This window comes from Lissotriton helveticus, chromosome 9 (genome assembly GCF_964261635.1).
Source record: "Lissotriton helveticus chromosome 9, aLisHel1.1, whole genome shotgun sequence".
NCBI classification, from domain to species: Eukaryota; Metazoa; Chordata; class Amphibia; order Caudata; family Salamandridae; genus Lissotriton; species Lissotriton helveticus.
The window spans coordinates 984778590-984794191 of record NC_136070.1 but is presented as its reverse complement, the minus strand read 5'-3'; the positions used below and the strand labels follow the sequence as shown (position 1 = coordinate 984794191).

General features: G+C 41.5%; 1 protein-coding gene across 2 annotated transcripts in view; it reads right to left on the bottom strand.

The window, feature by feature from the left end:
- Positions 1-1346: 1346 nt before the first annotated feature.
- Positions 1347-15602, bottom strand: part of DAG1 (dystroglycan 1) — a 102261-nt gene continuing 88005 nt past the window's right edge. For both annotated transcript variants that reach the window (XM_078661290.1, XM_078661291.1), the window contains exon 3: positions 1347-10077. In XM_078661290.1, coding sequence (XP_078517416.1) covers positions 7675-10077 — 2403 coding nt within the window. In that variant the 3' untranslated portion in view covers positions 1347-7674. The remainder of the gene's footprint in view (positions 10078-15602) is intronic.

The window sequence follows — 15602 nt, the reverse complement described above, 5'->3', positions numbered from 1 at the left end:
GGCGCAGGTTGTGCATTACTCCCAAAAACTATGGACTTAAAGCGGCCAAAAGCTCCCAATGAGGCAGCGATGCTACAGGAATTACGCTGAGTAAAAGGAATGAAACATCGGACAAGAACAACTAGAATCATTACATCACTAACATTTGGTTCACCGTTAGTGAAATTCATAATGGTGAACGATCATAATTTCAATTTAATGTGTGTTATTCTCTCTCCAACTTTAAAAAAATAACGGCATTGGGATATTTCTCCTTTGCTACATTTTAATACAAAATGTTAATGAACCACACCATTAAAAAACATTTGATTAGGGGGTAATCTTAAGTGTGTTTAAAAATAAATGTTTCCTTTTTATTCATTTCTTTACTGGTTTCAGCTTTCCTTTCTCTTTACCGTAATGAGGGGAGAGGGTGCCCAGTAATCCAAATTTGGAAATGTCAATATGGAGTTAGGGCTATTGTAAAGTCACAATCATGTTCTTACACGGTTAACTGACATGCCGAGATGAGGAAATTAGAAAAGGCCCAAATAAAACCGAAAAACATTCACCTTTAACAGAATCCTACTGGGACACACCACAGACCTATTACAGAGAAAAGGTCACCCTTCATAACATCTGAGAGCAATTGTTTTTTTTTTAACTGCCATACAAAGCAATGCACAGTTGCAGAGAATATAGTGCGCACCTCAAAGCTGGAAAGAAAATACAGCTGGATACACAGATTAAGATTCCAAGCATTTGAATACAGATTTTTTTTTTTACTATCATACTTCCATTTAAATGAAATCCAATTTAAATCAAAAGTGTATCTGCATCAACTAAATTCAAGGAGACTATGCAATACACTAAGCAACAATTGAAAAGAAGGTATGGAACTAGAGGTCAGGGTTCACTAGGCCAAACTAGTGGCACTGAATAACGTTTTACTACTGACCAATACATAGACTGGAGATGAACGATTCACACAGTGAAGAGACAGACAAGAGCCGGACATACTTGCAAACTTATAGTAAATATTTCACCGAATCACAGATCATGAGCAGAGGTCGATCTCTCGGAGATGCATCAAATGCTCAAGCACGCAAACCAGTTTCAAACAAATGCTGCGTACTGCTTTTGATCAGTTCGATCTTTTTCAACGCGCCGGGCTGCTGTAATGTGACAGTTGATTCAAACGAGTCAATGTTTCAGCACTGTGCAAGAGTGGGGATGGAAAAGTTCTCACGTCAGGTGATTGTAGTAAAGCTCACTTATTTATTTGGATGATATGGTTCTATACATTGTGTAGAAAAAAACATTTAATGGAATCGTATATAAGGAAGCAAAAAAAAAAAAGACATCAGTGGTTTGTGAACACGTTTAATACAAGATTTTCCCTCAACAGTGTATAGTGGCATAAACAAACAGCTCTGGTGCTCAAAATGGGGAAGACTGCCATTATTATTCAATTTGCTGCCCCTTCGACTCTAGTTTCTATGGTGACAAGAAGGCTCAGGCCTAGACACATTTTACGCATGGCCAGTACGCAGTAATTCCAGTTGCCTGGACAACGGAACTTGTTTGTAAGGCCTTTCAAACTCCTAACAGCTCAAGCTTTTGAATGACTTCATACTTGTTCAGGGAGATATTTGAAACTTAATCGTACTGATTCACATATCAATAACCATGATCGCATCAATACAGTAGAAGGAACCTGTTGGAATGGTTAGCTACTACTTTAGTGATTATGCATCAACCTAAAACTTACATGCTCTGCAAAAACAAAAGCTTATTCAGGACAGGTAGAAATCAAAATGTCGTTTTAAGAAATTGCTTTTACCTTATTTTTTAATTTCAGATATTTGGAAATATTTAAAAAATGTAATTTCAACAGTGTCTAAAAAACAAAAAAATGCTTATCTGTACATTTCAACTGCAGTTAAGTCCAAAACCTAAAATGGTTTGAAAACAGTAGAGCAATTACTTACATTCAATGCAACTTTTTCATATATTCAAGTGATAACAGACTACCTAAGGGCTCTACTTTCATACTATAAACCTCCTTTTAAATTAACACCCAAGTGTTAATAATATTTTATCAAATTAACTTTGAATTTAAGAGCTTAACATGGGCGTTTTTTCTTGTAAGAGCAATTTTTATAGATTTTCTTGCTGTAGGCAAGCTGTGAGCGAGCAACTCCTATACAGCAGTACAGAAGAGATACAAAAAACGTTACTTTCTTTCTGTAAGGCTCTTTCAAGTAGATCGAATAGCTCCTGCAGATGCCTACATAAACCTTGCACCCTGGCACTAGACAGGTTCAGGAATGTCACTGGCACCAGGCAACACTGTTCAGCGGTTCGTGCGTGCAGTGGTGAGTCTTCACTTGAAACGAAGTGGGAGTAACATAGACCGTGCCATAGGAGAAGGCGACTTCCGCGCCACTCCTATTTTTCCCCATGCTCCCACAGGGGCTAAAAACGCAGAGGGCAGAGCCTCAAAATATACAAAATGCAAAACAATAGACAACACCATTGTAAAAAAACAGGCAGAAAAGCAATAGAAATTCTGCAGGAGTGGTCATATAAATGAGAAAGAACGTTAAAGAAGGTTAACATGAATTTCTATTGGCTACTCACAGGCAAATTCCATTTAAGAGACACTCTCAAAGCATAGCTTAATCAAGAGGGAAGAGAATCAATTTCTAGAACTCCAATTAGAAAGGTTTTAACCAATGCACATCAAAAGCGCATTTGTGCCCATCATGCTTGTAGAGTGTAGAGCAGGCTGGAAGCCCAAGTTGCTGTCTGACTAATGGAATAAACTGGAACACCCTACAATTACCAACTAAACAGTTTACCTCCGCCCCACAAAGGAGGCAATGAAAATAAATACTGTAACTAGACAATCTCTACACAATTGCCAGACATTTATCAGGTCTAGCCAGTGCAGCTTCTCTTGCCTTTTATAAGGCTATGGTGGATGGTACAAAACAGCTGGCATAGATGGTATTCAATAACGACCATGGGTGGGAGAAAGGACTATCAATGCTATCTTATCCTCAAGTTAGACTGCAATGGGAAAGAAGCCCCGAGGCCATATAGCTGTTCCACCATTTTATCTAACGCAACTGCCATAAGTAAAGCGGCTTATATTTAGAAATACTCTGGCAATCAATTGTGCGTGTGACCTAATGGGGAACCAATGTGGAAAGTGTGAACCAAAATGAGTTCAGACTGGGATACCCTGAAAAGAATTGGAAACATATTTAACAAAGTAATTTAAAAATCTAGACGTCAATAGAATTGTGAACAAAGGTCTCACACCAGAAGAGAATTTGTACGACAAGATCGCTGCTAGGTATCCCTTAACTGTTGTGATATTTAGACATTTTTATTCAAGAGAAACCCAAGAGTAACTGACACTTCTTTCTCTGAGGGCCAAGGAGTGGAGGGCCCCCAAGAATCAAAGTCCTCCCTTATACTATACCCGAGGAGGCTAACCTAGTCAAAGGTTGTACTGCACACAACAGATGAGCCTTAGCTTACAATGATACATTTATGAAAAAGCTAGCCTCACGAGTTTCTGGCATGGCTGTTCTGTGCTGAGACAAGACATCATGCATACTTTAAAGGGAGGATTGCAGCTAAACAGACGTTCAGTGTAGCAGTTTTCTCAAGCTGTCTAGGGCAATCATGAACCCATTGGCCTTATGAAGGAGTATTTTTTAAATGACTGACAAAGTAATGAACAGAAAAGCATAATGGAGAATTAAACTCCTCACCGGAGGAGAGCACTGCAAAATCAAGGTAGCAGGGTGTACTATGGAGCAGTAGCTCAGACACTCCTTGCAATGCATTGATGCAAACTTGTCTATTTTGGAAAAGCATCTTGCCTTGTAGAGGACTAACACTTATTGAAGTCCCATCCATGTTTTACAGACAGTCGCCCGTTAAATTAGCCTGCCTATGCGTTCTGTCCCCCAGATAGATTATGTACAGACAGACCAATTACTCTGTTACTAACAATATCTTGCTATTTGAAGGATCCACTAGTGTTATGTATTCTCTTCTATTTCCAGAGAAAGGATACAACCATCGCTGGAGCAGGCGACTCAAGTATAAAAAGGTGAAGCATTAGCGAGTCAGCGTTGAGGATAAGGATATTTGGAGCTGTTTTCCTAGACTGGACTTCCTGTCTCAGTAGAGGCAACACAGTAGCTGCTGCCCGTCAAAAAGAAATGTTTAACAGCTGGGCCTCGACATCTCCAGAGGAGCTAGAGGTACGCATTCAGGTATGGTACTACATGACTACACCTGTACCCATGAAATGGGGCACTGGACCGGCTATGTTCAGCCCAGTCCGCATCGATGGATCAAGGGCGAATTAGGCTCGGGAAAGCGGAATATTTAAAAAAAGGCCATCTCATTGCAAGATGCGAGTCTCGAGCCAAAACGCAATTAACATTAGCAGATATGAGCCCAGGAAGGGGCATCTTAACTTCCACTGGAGAGATGCCAGGGTCAGCTTGTCATTCAGCTAACCATTGTTTTTGGGTGCATCTACTCAAGATCACATGAGAAATCCTTGTGTGACATTGGAGGCATTCATGTGAATCTCACTGCCTGATACTTGTTTCTTGCACCTGCCAATCAGTCTGAAGACTTTGGGGGGGTTAAGATATCAAGTTAATTCAAAAATTGACACAAAATACCTCAAACCCGAGGAATGTCCAGCATATTAAAACAAAACAAAAGTATGTCTTTGGGTCTCAGGTCTATGAAGGTATAGGAAAACAAACCTTACAAAGTGGCTCCAGTGGCGACTTATATGTTCCATAGTCACCACTTCCCTTTAACAGAGCTGGACTGGACACTAAAAGCAGCCCTGGCAATTTTATTGGACCAGCACCGGGCAGAGAAGGGCTGGGTGGGGGGAAATACACTGTGCTTTTGGTACTGGGGGCCCGAGACTGCAAGCACCATTTCAAAACTGGCCGCAGTAACAAAACCTGCCCCCACCCTTTCAGCCTAGCGAGGAAACGCCTGATGCCCCCTATAGCCAGTGCGGCCCTGCCCGTTAAGTCAGCAACTGCACGTACGATGTGAAACAGTGCCACTTGGCAACAGTGCTATGCCAATGCTGAAGACATTTTTAAGGTGTAGCCTAATGCGTGGGAAGGTGGTTTCAATTAGAAGCCGGAGTGAGCTCAGAAAGCAGGCATTCTACTTAAAACACAACCAAATTGAATGGAATGCACTGCAGTAGCTTTAGGTAACGAAATCTGGTAAAACAGTAAATAGTTTGTTTCCACAGTCAAGTAGTCCATCCCAACTCTGTCCTATTGATGTGCTTTCCTGTAATAACACTGAGTTAATCAAAGTCGGAATGCACTGCAGTAGCTTTAGGTAACGAAATCTGGTAAAACAGTAAATAGTTTGTTTCCACAGTCAAGTAGTCCATCCCAACTCTGTCCTATTGATGTGCTTTCCTGTAATAACACTGAGTTAATCAAAGTCCTTTCAGCTATTTAATAGTGGGGCAATCAGCCAAATAATTATGTAAGTATTTATAGCCCAGCAATCTCCCTATGACTAGGCTGAATGTAATTGACAACTAAAAGGGTGATTAAATGCAACTTGGACAAAGCGGAGACAACTTATGAGCAAAGTTGAAAAACTAAAATATATTATACCTCTGGGCTTGCATCTAAAGGCACAACAGAAGCAGTGATCAGAAACACATATTATGATCAAAAAGGCAGCTGGGCAAGTTTATGTGATTGGGAACCAACAAATAACATTCAACTCCTTTTTAGCTTAAAAGGCTAGATGGGAAACAGCACCCTAGTACGTAACGAGCGCCCTAACTTTATTTAACAATGCTTCTAATCTATTTGGGGCCATATCAGCTCTCATTCACTTAGAAAAACAGTCATATGGCTTACAAGTATCAGCTTTGCGGGCAGTCTGCCAGTCTAGTCACCACAACATCCAGGGTGGAGAAAAATTATTGCAAGTGTTTTATTATTTCTTCCCTAATAATGCACCAAAAATAAATCCGCTCTCATACAGTAAGGCAAAATCATGCTTAAAATGTTTAGTCCAGAACGGAAACAATACGTTTTCATGAAGCCAAAATTATATGATAAATATGTTAGAAATCTGTTTCACTGTTTTTTAAAGGCAAGAAATTAAAACGGAACCTCAAAATTTAAACAAAAAAGAGAAAGAGCAAAAAAAAACTCCATTCGCTGAAATCTGAAAAGCTAAACCTTGTACAAACTGCTGCAAGCACTTCAATTTTTTTCTTTTTTTAATAAAACAATCGAAGGTTGTATCAAAACGTTAGTAAAAAAATCAGGGCTGATTTGCTTGCTTTGCTCAACTACTTATAACAATATTTTGTGTGTATTTTAATGCTTGTAGCTACTGGATATATCCAGAAGTGTGTGCATGCACACAGAGAAAAATCTCTGTATAGCGAAGGACAAGAATCTCCGAATTGCGATTGGGATCGTTAAAATAAGCTGCTCTCTGTTGCTTTTTTTAAAGTGAAAGAACGTCATAACACCACAAAAATATTGCACCTTACCAAAAATAGTTCCCCGAAAAGTGTTTCAAAAATACTTTATGGAATTTTGCCTTTCTGGGGCCGGCCATAAGTGGCTCCAACTCCCTGTTGACACGTGGTGTTCAAATGTTGGCTTGCATGCAGGGCATGGTTCTTGTCGTAGGCAGGGCTGCTCTCGTAAGTGGATTTCCCACCAACAGTGAACACTTCATTGTAGAATTGTCATTGCATGCTGTGTCACCGAAACACAATCAATGCAGAAAGTAGTACTCAAGAAAATGTATCCTCTTCAAAAGGAGTCTCAATACTAGCAACAATTCTCCTGTAATCGTGCTGACAGTGTCAGGGCCAGAAAGATCTGTAAATAGTCCAGAGCAACTCCTACACTCCAGTTGAAGCTACTTTATACATGAACACATGAAGTCAAGCAACAGAATTGTCTAGAGTTTTCTTTCCCCACGCCCCCATAAGACTTCTATCCACAATTCCATATTTATCTACTTGGGTTTGAAACACCAGCGGTGCATATTTTGAGCAAAGCTTATTACCTCATTCATCAATTCTCTGAACTCCTCTGCTCCCCCGACCCCCCCAATTGAAATACCTAACACATACACGTTTAGGTAAAGAGCATATTAAATGTAAAAACTTAACATTGAAATTCGTTGTCTTTTTTTTTTTAATTTAAATTTTTAGGCTACCTTTTTAATGTTACGTCATGTATCTAGACACACGTGAATAGAAAAAACAGTACAGTTAGTGTTAAAGGCAAACAGCAGAGATTCAAAAGGCCACCCCCAGTGCTGTCTGCAAATTCGTCCTCTTTGCTTGATAAGTTTGTACAATCCTGCAGTCTAAGCAAGAAAAATGTGTACGATCAAATAAGAAATCAAAGCGGTTAGCGATCTCAGTGACAAAAATTCCATCAAGTATACTTTAGGGCAAGGGGTGGTGTTGAAAGTCTTCTTGCTTTGATAGATTCTGGACTTTTTGCTAGAAACAGCTGCGTCCTGACTTCTTGGCATTGATTTGCAGGCTATCAATTCATACAGACAACACTGGTGTGGAACGTGTACAGCCAGCCACCCCACCCACCCCCTCAAAAATTTGTTCAACCATTAAGGTGGCACATACGGAGGTGGTGACCTGTACGGGGTCATGTTCTTAGGGCGCGAGCCTTTTCCCTCCATGGGTGCTGTGAAAGGTGGGGGAGGCTGATACGGAGGAGCATTAGGGTCCTCATCCCTCAGTGGCGTATACTCTCCAAGGGTGTCTTGGTTCAAAGGGGTAGTCTCTGGTATATTCTGATTAGGATATTCAGGAGGTGGGAGAGGAGCTTTTTCTTCCTGCAAGATCAATGGCATGCTTGAAGAAGGAGGAGGTTTTGAGTCATCCAGTTCATCTGCGAATATAATAGGTACACCTTTCTTGATGAAAGTTGCCTGATCCTCAATAGTCAGCTTGCCCTTTCGCTTCTTACGATAACAAATCATAGCAATAATCCCAGCAATAAGCAAGATCGCAGCCACAACTACTGCAGGAATAACAGTGTGCAGGTACACATCATCTTCACTGCTTTTCTGTGGATCCCTATCAGCATCTAGAGTTGGGGGTGCAGCAGAGGGTATTCTTCCATCTTTTCCCACAGGAATAAAGTGAACATTTTTGCAGCTGCCAGTGCCAATCACAGAGATGTTCAAAGGTTTGAATTCTGGGACCATGGCATTTGTGAAAAGAGGCAGTGGATAGCCACGATCATCAGCAATCTTTCGACTCATGGCTTTAATCTGTTCCTTTGGACATGGATCTAAAGGAAGAGTATTATTTGTCCACTCGACGACAATGGATCCGTTCGTTATATTCTTCAATGTAATGCTAGTGCTGTTTCGATCTCCGAATGCCATGGCTAATTTCTTGACTAATAAGATTTTTTTATTTATGTCATTAATCACCGACTTGTAATCTCCTTCAAATTTAGCTTTAAATTTTACAGCAGCTCTGTCAGCATTTGTATTGTTATGAACATGAATCTCAAAAGCATCTACAGCTGTTTTACCCCCTTTGTCAGAAGCGTGCATAAAATACTCGTGTTTTCTTCCAAGACTGGCATGAGGCATGCCATACATAAGCTGGCTGGTACTATTGAACTGGACCCATGAGTTTTCTGGAAGCAACTGTTCGTCCTTCATCTTTAGTGTCAGTCTAAGTTTATCTGTAGTACCATCTTCATAATCATAGAAGGTGTCTGAGGGAATTTTTACTTCAAAATAAGTACCCACCCAAGTGACAACTCGATCAATATGGTTTTTTAGTTCTGGGGCATTGTTTGGTTCCAACATCTGAATAGTCCCACTTGTGCTAGTACGCACACGGCCTTGTGTTGAGGTGGTTTCCATTTTGGTAGTTGGTGCTTTGGTAGTAGTATGAGGTTTGGGTTTTGTGGTTCTTGCTTTCTTGGTAGGTTTTCTTGTTGTAGTTGTTGAGGACTCGGTTGTTGGTGGCGTGGCAGGCTTTTGAGTCGTCACTCGGGGTCTCTTAGTTGTGGGTGGTGTTGCTACAGCAGTAGGCTCTACATATCCAGGTCTGGTTGCTGTTGGGCGAATTTGACCAGGTACAGTAGTTGTTGCATCCACAACTCTAGTTGGCTGGATTGGCCCAGGTGTTGGTGTCTGAACTACTATTCTACTTCTAATTGTGACTGTTGGCTTCACAGGCAATGGCACAGGATCTCTTACAGGAGGTGCAGTGGTTTCTGTGGGAGGTGCGATGGATGGCGATGTAGGGGTCGGAACAATCCTTGTTGGGGGTTCCTGAATAGCAGTTGTGGGTGGTCCAATAGCAGTAACAGGTGTAGGTGTTGTATTGACTTGTCTTCGAATTCTCTTGTTAGGCTGAGACTTTTTATTAGCAATATGCCAGCCAACAACAGGGACCCCTAATTGTGCGGACATGGTTCCCTTTTTAGCTGGTGATTCAACCGTCTCAATGTTAGGAACACTGTTCTGGTCCAAAGAGCACCCAAGTTTCCACGATAACAAGGCTCCATTTTCTACAACTTTCTTAGCATTACCTGGTCCAGCCATGAAGGCAGACATGTCAAAGAGTCTATTATTGACAACTGGCACCAGTTTCATGTGATTTAGTTCAACTTCTGAGAACTTCTTCATTCGATTTAAAAGTTCAAACCTCTGCTTTGGTGTCATTTTGGTCAAGTCTGCATCCAGAATTACAGTCAAGATAGTCTCCGGCTCATCTACACCACATACATATGATGTCAACTCATTTGTGTCTTGCGTGGATGTTCTTATCGACTGGGGTTCATTATGATCCTCAGGATGAACTTCAACAGAAAATACATCGGTTGCCTGTGGTATGAAACTTCCATTGGATAATAGCTGCATTGCAGTTACTGCGATATAATAGACTCCCTTGTCTGCATCAAGAGGAAGACCCAATAGACTGCTACTTTCTAGTTCCCAGTGTAGCCAAGATGGTAATGTCGGTTTCCCAACTTCTGACACCTAAAATAAAGAAATAGATTTATATTAATACAACGAAACTAGCATGTGATTTTTTTTCTACATATGAACAAAGTGAAAACCGTTTCCGAATTCGCTTGATACAATACTGTCACAAAATGCGAGAACGCACAAACAGATAAGTCAAACTATATGTACTGCTCTCATAAAGAACCAAGATACAAGACTGATTCAGTATGCAAAATAAATTATTGATAAACTGTACAATCAGTATTTCAAATAATTAGCTCTGAAGAAGAAATTATCAACGCGCAAAAAAGGTTGGGACCTTAAGGACGGCAGCTTTTATTTCACCTTCAAAGTAACTTCATACCTTAGAGGGGAGGAAGCTGGCATCGTATTACAGTGCTCGCTAGAGCTCTGAAAGCACAAATCCCTTCATTTTCATGTGATTCGGTGTAACAATGCATAGTGTCCAACAGATATCGAAATTGTTGCTCAATTCTCATAGTTTTTACGAGTGATTGAAGGATTTGGGTTTCAGCATTTGGGTTTGACTACCTTATAGCGAAAACACTGAACATTTTCTACGGGTTACCACTACTGAAGTCGAAAATGCTAACTGCTCGTGTGCAAGAAGGCTTCCCTCAGTTAGGGCTTACAAGTAGTGCATTTCTGGTCTACCCACACAGAGTAAGGTTCGTCATGGGATTCGACTTTTGATTTCACTACCACCACGAATTAAGACTCAGTCCTGCTGTTGTCTCACATGCAAGTGATCTTTCATCACAATGAATACACACAATACAATGATGCTATCACTGAGTGATTCAAGGTGATGTCTTTCCGCAAGGAAGCAGATCTGGTACTTTAGCTGGCTCCTGATGTTTAGAAGAAGTAGGAGGCGGCACCTGCATAATGGGTTACAGAAGGCCTAGAAACTGTCGGAAAAAGATTTTGAATCTGAATGTGGAATTTACTGGCCACCTTTCAGTAGGAGCCAGCTACACTTGTTTTCATGATTTGGAGGTAGTTTGCTGACTCATTGCAAGATCACCGAGATTCGTGACTTGTATTGCAGCATCATAGCAGAGGAGAGATATCATTAAGCTAGAGAAGAAAATGTAACCTTGAACAGTGATGCACGGTCATCGAGGTCTTAAACCTAGAACAATGGCTTGGTGCAACTTGAGCATCCACCAGCTGAGGCACTAAGCAAGCTCAGAAATGTGATTCAGAATATCCCCAAAGTGGTCAAAGTGACCTCGAATCGCTGGAACCATGTGCCTCAATATTGAAGGTCAGAAAATATCCAGTTAATAAAGGTACTGTGAATTAGTATGTATAGAGGTCCTTGAATGCAAACTACGATTGCAATGGTGCTGCTGCTTAATCCAAGATACTCCAGGTTATTAAAATGGTTCCAAGGAAAATTAATACAAGGGCTGGCCTTGTCCTTTGGCTGGAGAGGGACTCTGAAATATCCAACGGATCAGTGGCACAATGCAAGAAAGCACAGACTAGCATTAAACCAAATCTACTTTCAGTTGGTTTCTTAAGTGAGAATGGCTGATGAACTGGATGTCTCCCAGAATAAAAGCACTGTTAGTCACAGAAAAGAGAAATGTTGGCTCACCTATTTACAGCTTCATTTCAATCTGCTTACTTTTTGTTTCCATTTTTAAAACGGAGGGTTTGAAAAGAAAACCAGAAAATGTTACGATTTTTCATATTCAGTATAATTGAGAATTGGTTATTTAATATTAAATTCGAGGGCATATTTGAGAAAAAAAATTCCACTCAACAGGGTTTTAGAAAGCACAAAAGTTAGACACCATATGGCAACTAAGCCAGGAAGCTCTATTAACCCCAAAGGAAGACTTGTTTTTGGATGGCAAATACAATGTCATAATACAGAACGCCAAAACACTTCCACATAGACCCCCTACTCTAACAACTACGATGCTCAAAATGGAGTAGTTCAATTATCATAGATTATTAATCATATTAAGTATTCCACACTGGTATTGTTTCAAAGGTATAGTTCAAGTAGACTTATGTTCCAATATTTTAAATCCCTACTTTTACGTCACTGGGGAAAACATTGAAGGGAAAAAACAGACCAAGCACACAACAAAAGAAAATTGCTACTTACCCAGTATGCATCTGTTCTTGGCATATGGAGCTTTAGAGTCATATACTGTGCCTAGAGCGCCATCTAGTGTTGGGTCCGGATGTTTGCGCATTGTTTTTGTTTGAAGAAGTCTTTCCAGTCACGAGGTAGGTCTCCTCCTTTCGGTAATAGTGCGCATGGGCATCGACTCCATCCTTCGATTGTTTTGCCGTAAAGGGTGATGATGGAGTTAGTAAGAGTAATAAAGAGAGATGTCCATGTATATTGTATCTAAGTAAGATGTTACGGCAACAGGTAAAGGTACCCGGGGAGGCGGGTGGGCGCATATGACTTTACAGCTCTATATGCAAAGAACAGATGCATACTGGGTAAGTAGCATTTCTGTTTGAGGCATATGAGTTGTAGATCATATGCTGTGCATAGACTATATAGCAGTTATCTCCCAAAGCAGTGGCTAACCTGTAGCTGTTGCAGTGGTCTGAAATAGTGTACGTACAACTGCCTGGCCCACACAAGTTTGCGCTCTTGCCAACACATCTACACAATAGTGTTTTGTGAATGTGTGTGGTGTAGACCATGTTGCAGCTTTGCAGATGTCATCTATGGGTATATTTCCTAAGAATGCCATAGAATCACCCATGTAGCATATTTGAATGCACTTACCTATCCACCTTGCAATACCTGATTTGATATTGGATTGCATTTATGTGGTGGAGCAAAAGCAACAAAAAGTTGCTTGGTTTTCCTGAAAGGTTTTGGTCTTTCTATGTAGTATAGTAATGCTCTTGTGAAGAGCACACTCTGCCACTGAATCTGGTTGAGGGAAGAACACAGGCGGTTCAACAGACTGGTTGATATGAAAGGCAGAAATGACTTTAGGTAAATATTTGGGGTTAGTCCTAAGAACCACTCTGTTTTGGTGTATTTGTAAAAATGGCTCTCCTATGGTTAGTGCCTGAAGCTCACCCACTCTTTTCAGAGATGTGATGGCTTCCAAGTGAGAAATTGTAGTTCACATTTGTGCAACAGCTCAAAAGGTGGACCCAAGAGTCTTGTAAGAACTATGTTGAGATTCCACACTGGAGCAGGTGGAAGTCTGGGGGAATGGCTTAAGTCATTCCATAAATGCTTTAATAGCAGGCACTCTAAAAAGAGACAAATGAGGTTTGTTTTGTAGATATGCAGCGATTGCAGCAAGATGCAAGCGTATGGATGTGTATGCTACATTGGAACATTGTAGATGTAATATATAGCGAATGATGTTTTAGTCTAGCTGATTGATTTGATTGTTGTTACACTAAATGACAAACCACTTTCACTTTGCTGCATAGCATGCTCTTGTGGTAGGGCGCCTTGCCTCTCTGATAATATTCATGCAGTCTGGCGGAAGATTAAGATAGCCAAACTCTAGGATTTCAGGTGCCAGATCGCAAGGTTGAGATGACCGGGATCTGGATGTCTTATCTCTCCATGGTTCGGAGTGAGAAGATTGGGAGTAAGGTGTCGTTTTTGGTGAGGAACTACTGATAGCTCCAACGGGGTTGTGAACCAGGGTTGACGGGCCCATGAGGGAGCAACAAGGATGTGTGTCAGGGACTGCTGTCTGATCTTTCGAACCACTAATGGAATGTGTGGGAGAGGCGGAAAAGCGTAAGCAAATATCCCTGACCAATTCATTCATAGTGCATTGACTTTGAACAATGGGTGTGGATACCTGGATGCAAAGTTTGGGCATTTTGCGTTTAGGTGGGTGGCGAAAAGATCCATCTCTGGGGAGCCCCACATTTGGAAGAATGGGAGGAGAACTTGAGGGTGGAGTTCCCATTCGTAGGTCTGCTGTTGTGGACGACTGAGCAGATCTGCAATCTGGTTGTTTACTCCTGGAAGGTGTTCTACAAGGAGATAGATTTTTTGAGGTATGACCCATCTCCAGATGCTCTGGCCTAGCTGTGAGAGCTGGAGAGTGTGCCCCCCCTGTTTTTGTATGTAGTACATTGTGGTATGTTGTCTGTGCGAATCAGGACAGCTTGCCTACTAGAAGAAGATGAAAGGCTTTCAGAGCTAGAAAAATTGCTAGCAGTTCTAGATGGTTATGTGGAGTTGTTTTTGTTTGAGTCCACATGCCCTTAATGGTATGTTTTTGAAGATGAGCTAACCAACCAGTGAGCAAGGAGTCTGCTGTTAGCACTATCTGTAGAACCGGGTCGACGAATGTCCGCCCCTTGGAGAGGTTTTGTATGTTCCACCACTGCAGAGAGCGATGGGTGCGGCCATCCACCTACACTAGATTTGATAACCGACCTTGAGCCTGGTTCCACTGACGCGCTAAGCATTCCTGTTGGGGACGCATTTGGAGTCTTGCGTAAGGAACGATTAAAATGCAAGATGTCCTCTTTCCTAGCAATTACATGAACACTCGAGCTGGTAGAGTCTTGAGGCTGAAACTGCAATATTAGAGTCTGAATGATCCGGATCCTGACTGGGTTGGGACACGCTAGAGCTTTGAGTGTCTATTGTGGCTCCTAGATACACTTGTGTGTTGGATGGTTGTAGATGAGACTTGGTGAGGTTTGCAGTGAACCCAAGGTTGTGAAGCAGTTCAACTGTTTTTCGGGTGTGGGGTAGGCAGCTCTGTTGCGAACTAGAGATAACTTTTATTAGCCAGTCGTCTAGATAGGGTAGGACGCGAATGTGCAGTCTTCGTAGATGAGCCGCGACTACTGCCAGACACTTGGTGAAAACCCTGGGTGATGTTGTTACTCTCAATGGGAGAACTTTGAATTGATAATGTTGTCCATCCACCACAAACCTGAGGTATTTCCGGTGAGCAGGGTGAATGGGAATATGGAAATAGGCGTCCTGTAAGTCCAGAAAGTCACCTTGCTGAAGGAGTGGGAGCACCAGTTAGAGTGTTACCATGTGAAAGTGGTCCGACTGAATGTACGGATTTAGCTCTCCGAAGTCTAGTATAGGCCTGAGAGAGACATCCTTTTTGGGATTTAAAAAATACAGGCGTATACTCTGGTCCCCTGGTATTGTAATGGGACTGGCTCTATAGTGTGTTTTTCCAAGAGAGAGAGAACCTCTTGCTTTAGGAGGGTGAGATGCTCTGATGACATTGCATGTGATCTTGGAAGAATATTTGCAGGAGTGTCTGTAAGATCCAGGCAGTATCCATATTGGATAACTTTTAGTACCCACTTATCTGAAATGATTGAATTCCAGACAGGTAGGAATTGGGAGAGGCGTTCCCAGACAGGGGTGGAATGATGGGAGATAGCGGAAGGAAGTCACTGTTTGCGGGGGAAGTTCGGATGGAGTTACCTCTGCTTCTTCCCTTACTATGGTTTCCTCTAAAACCTCCTCTGAAATAACCTCTTGAAGAGGGGGATTGGTTGATGTCCTATAGGAGGAGGAGGATTTTCGGTGGACA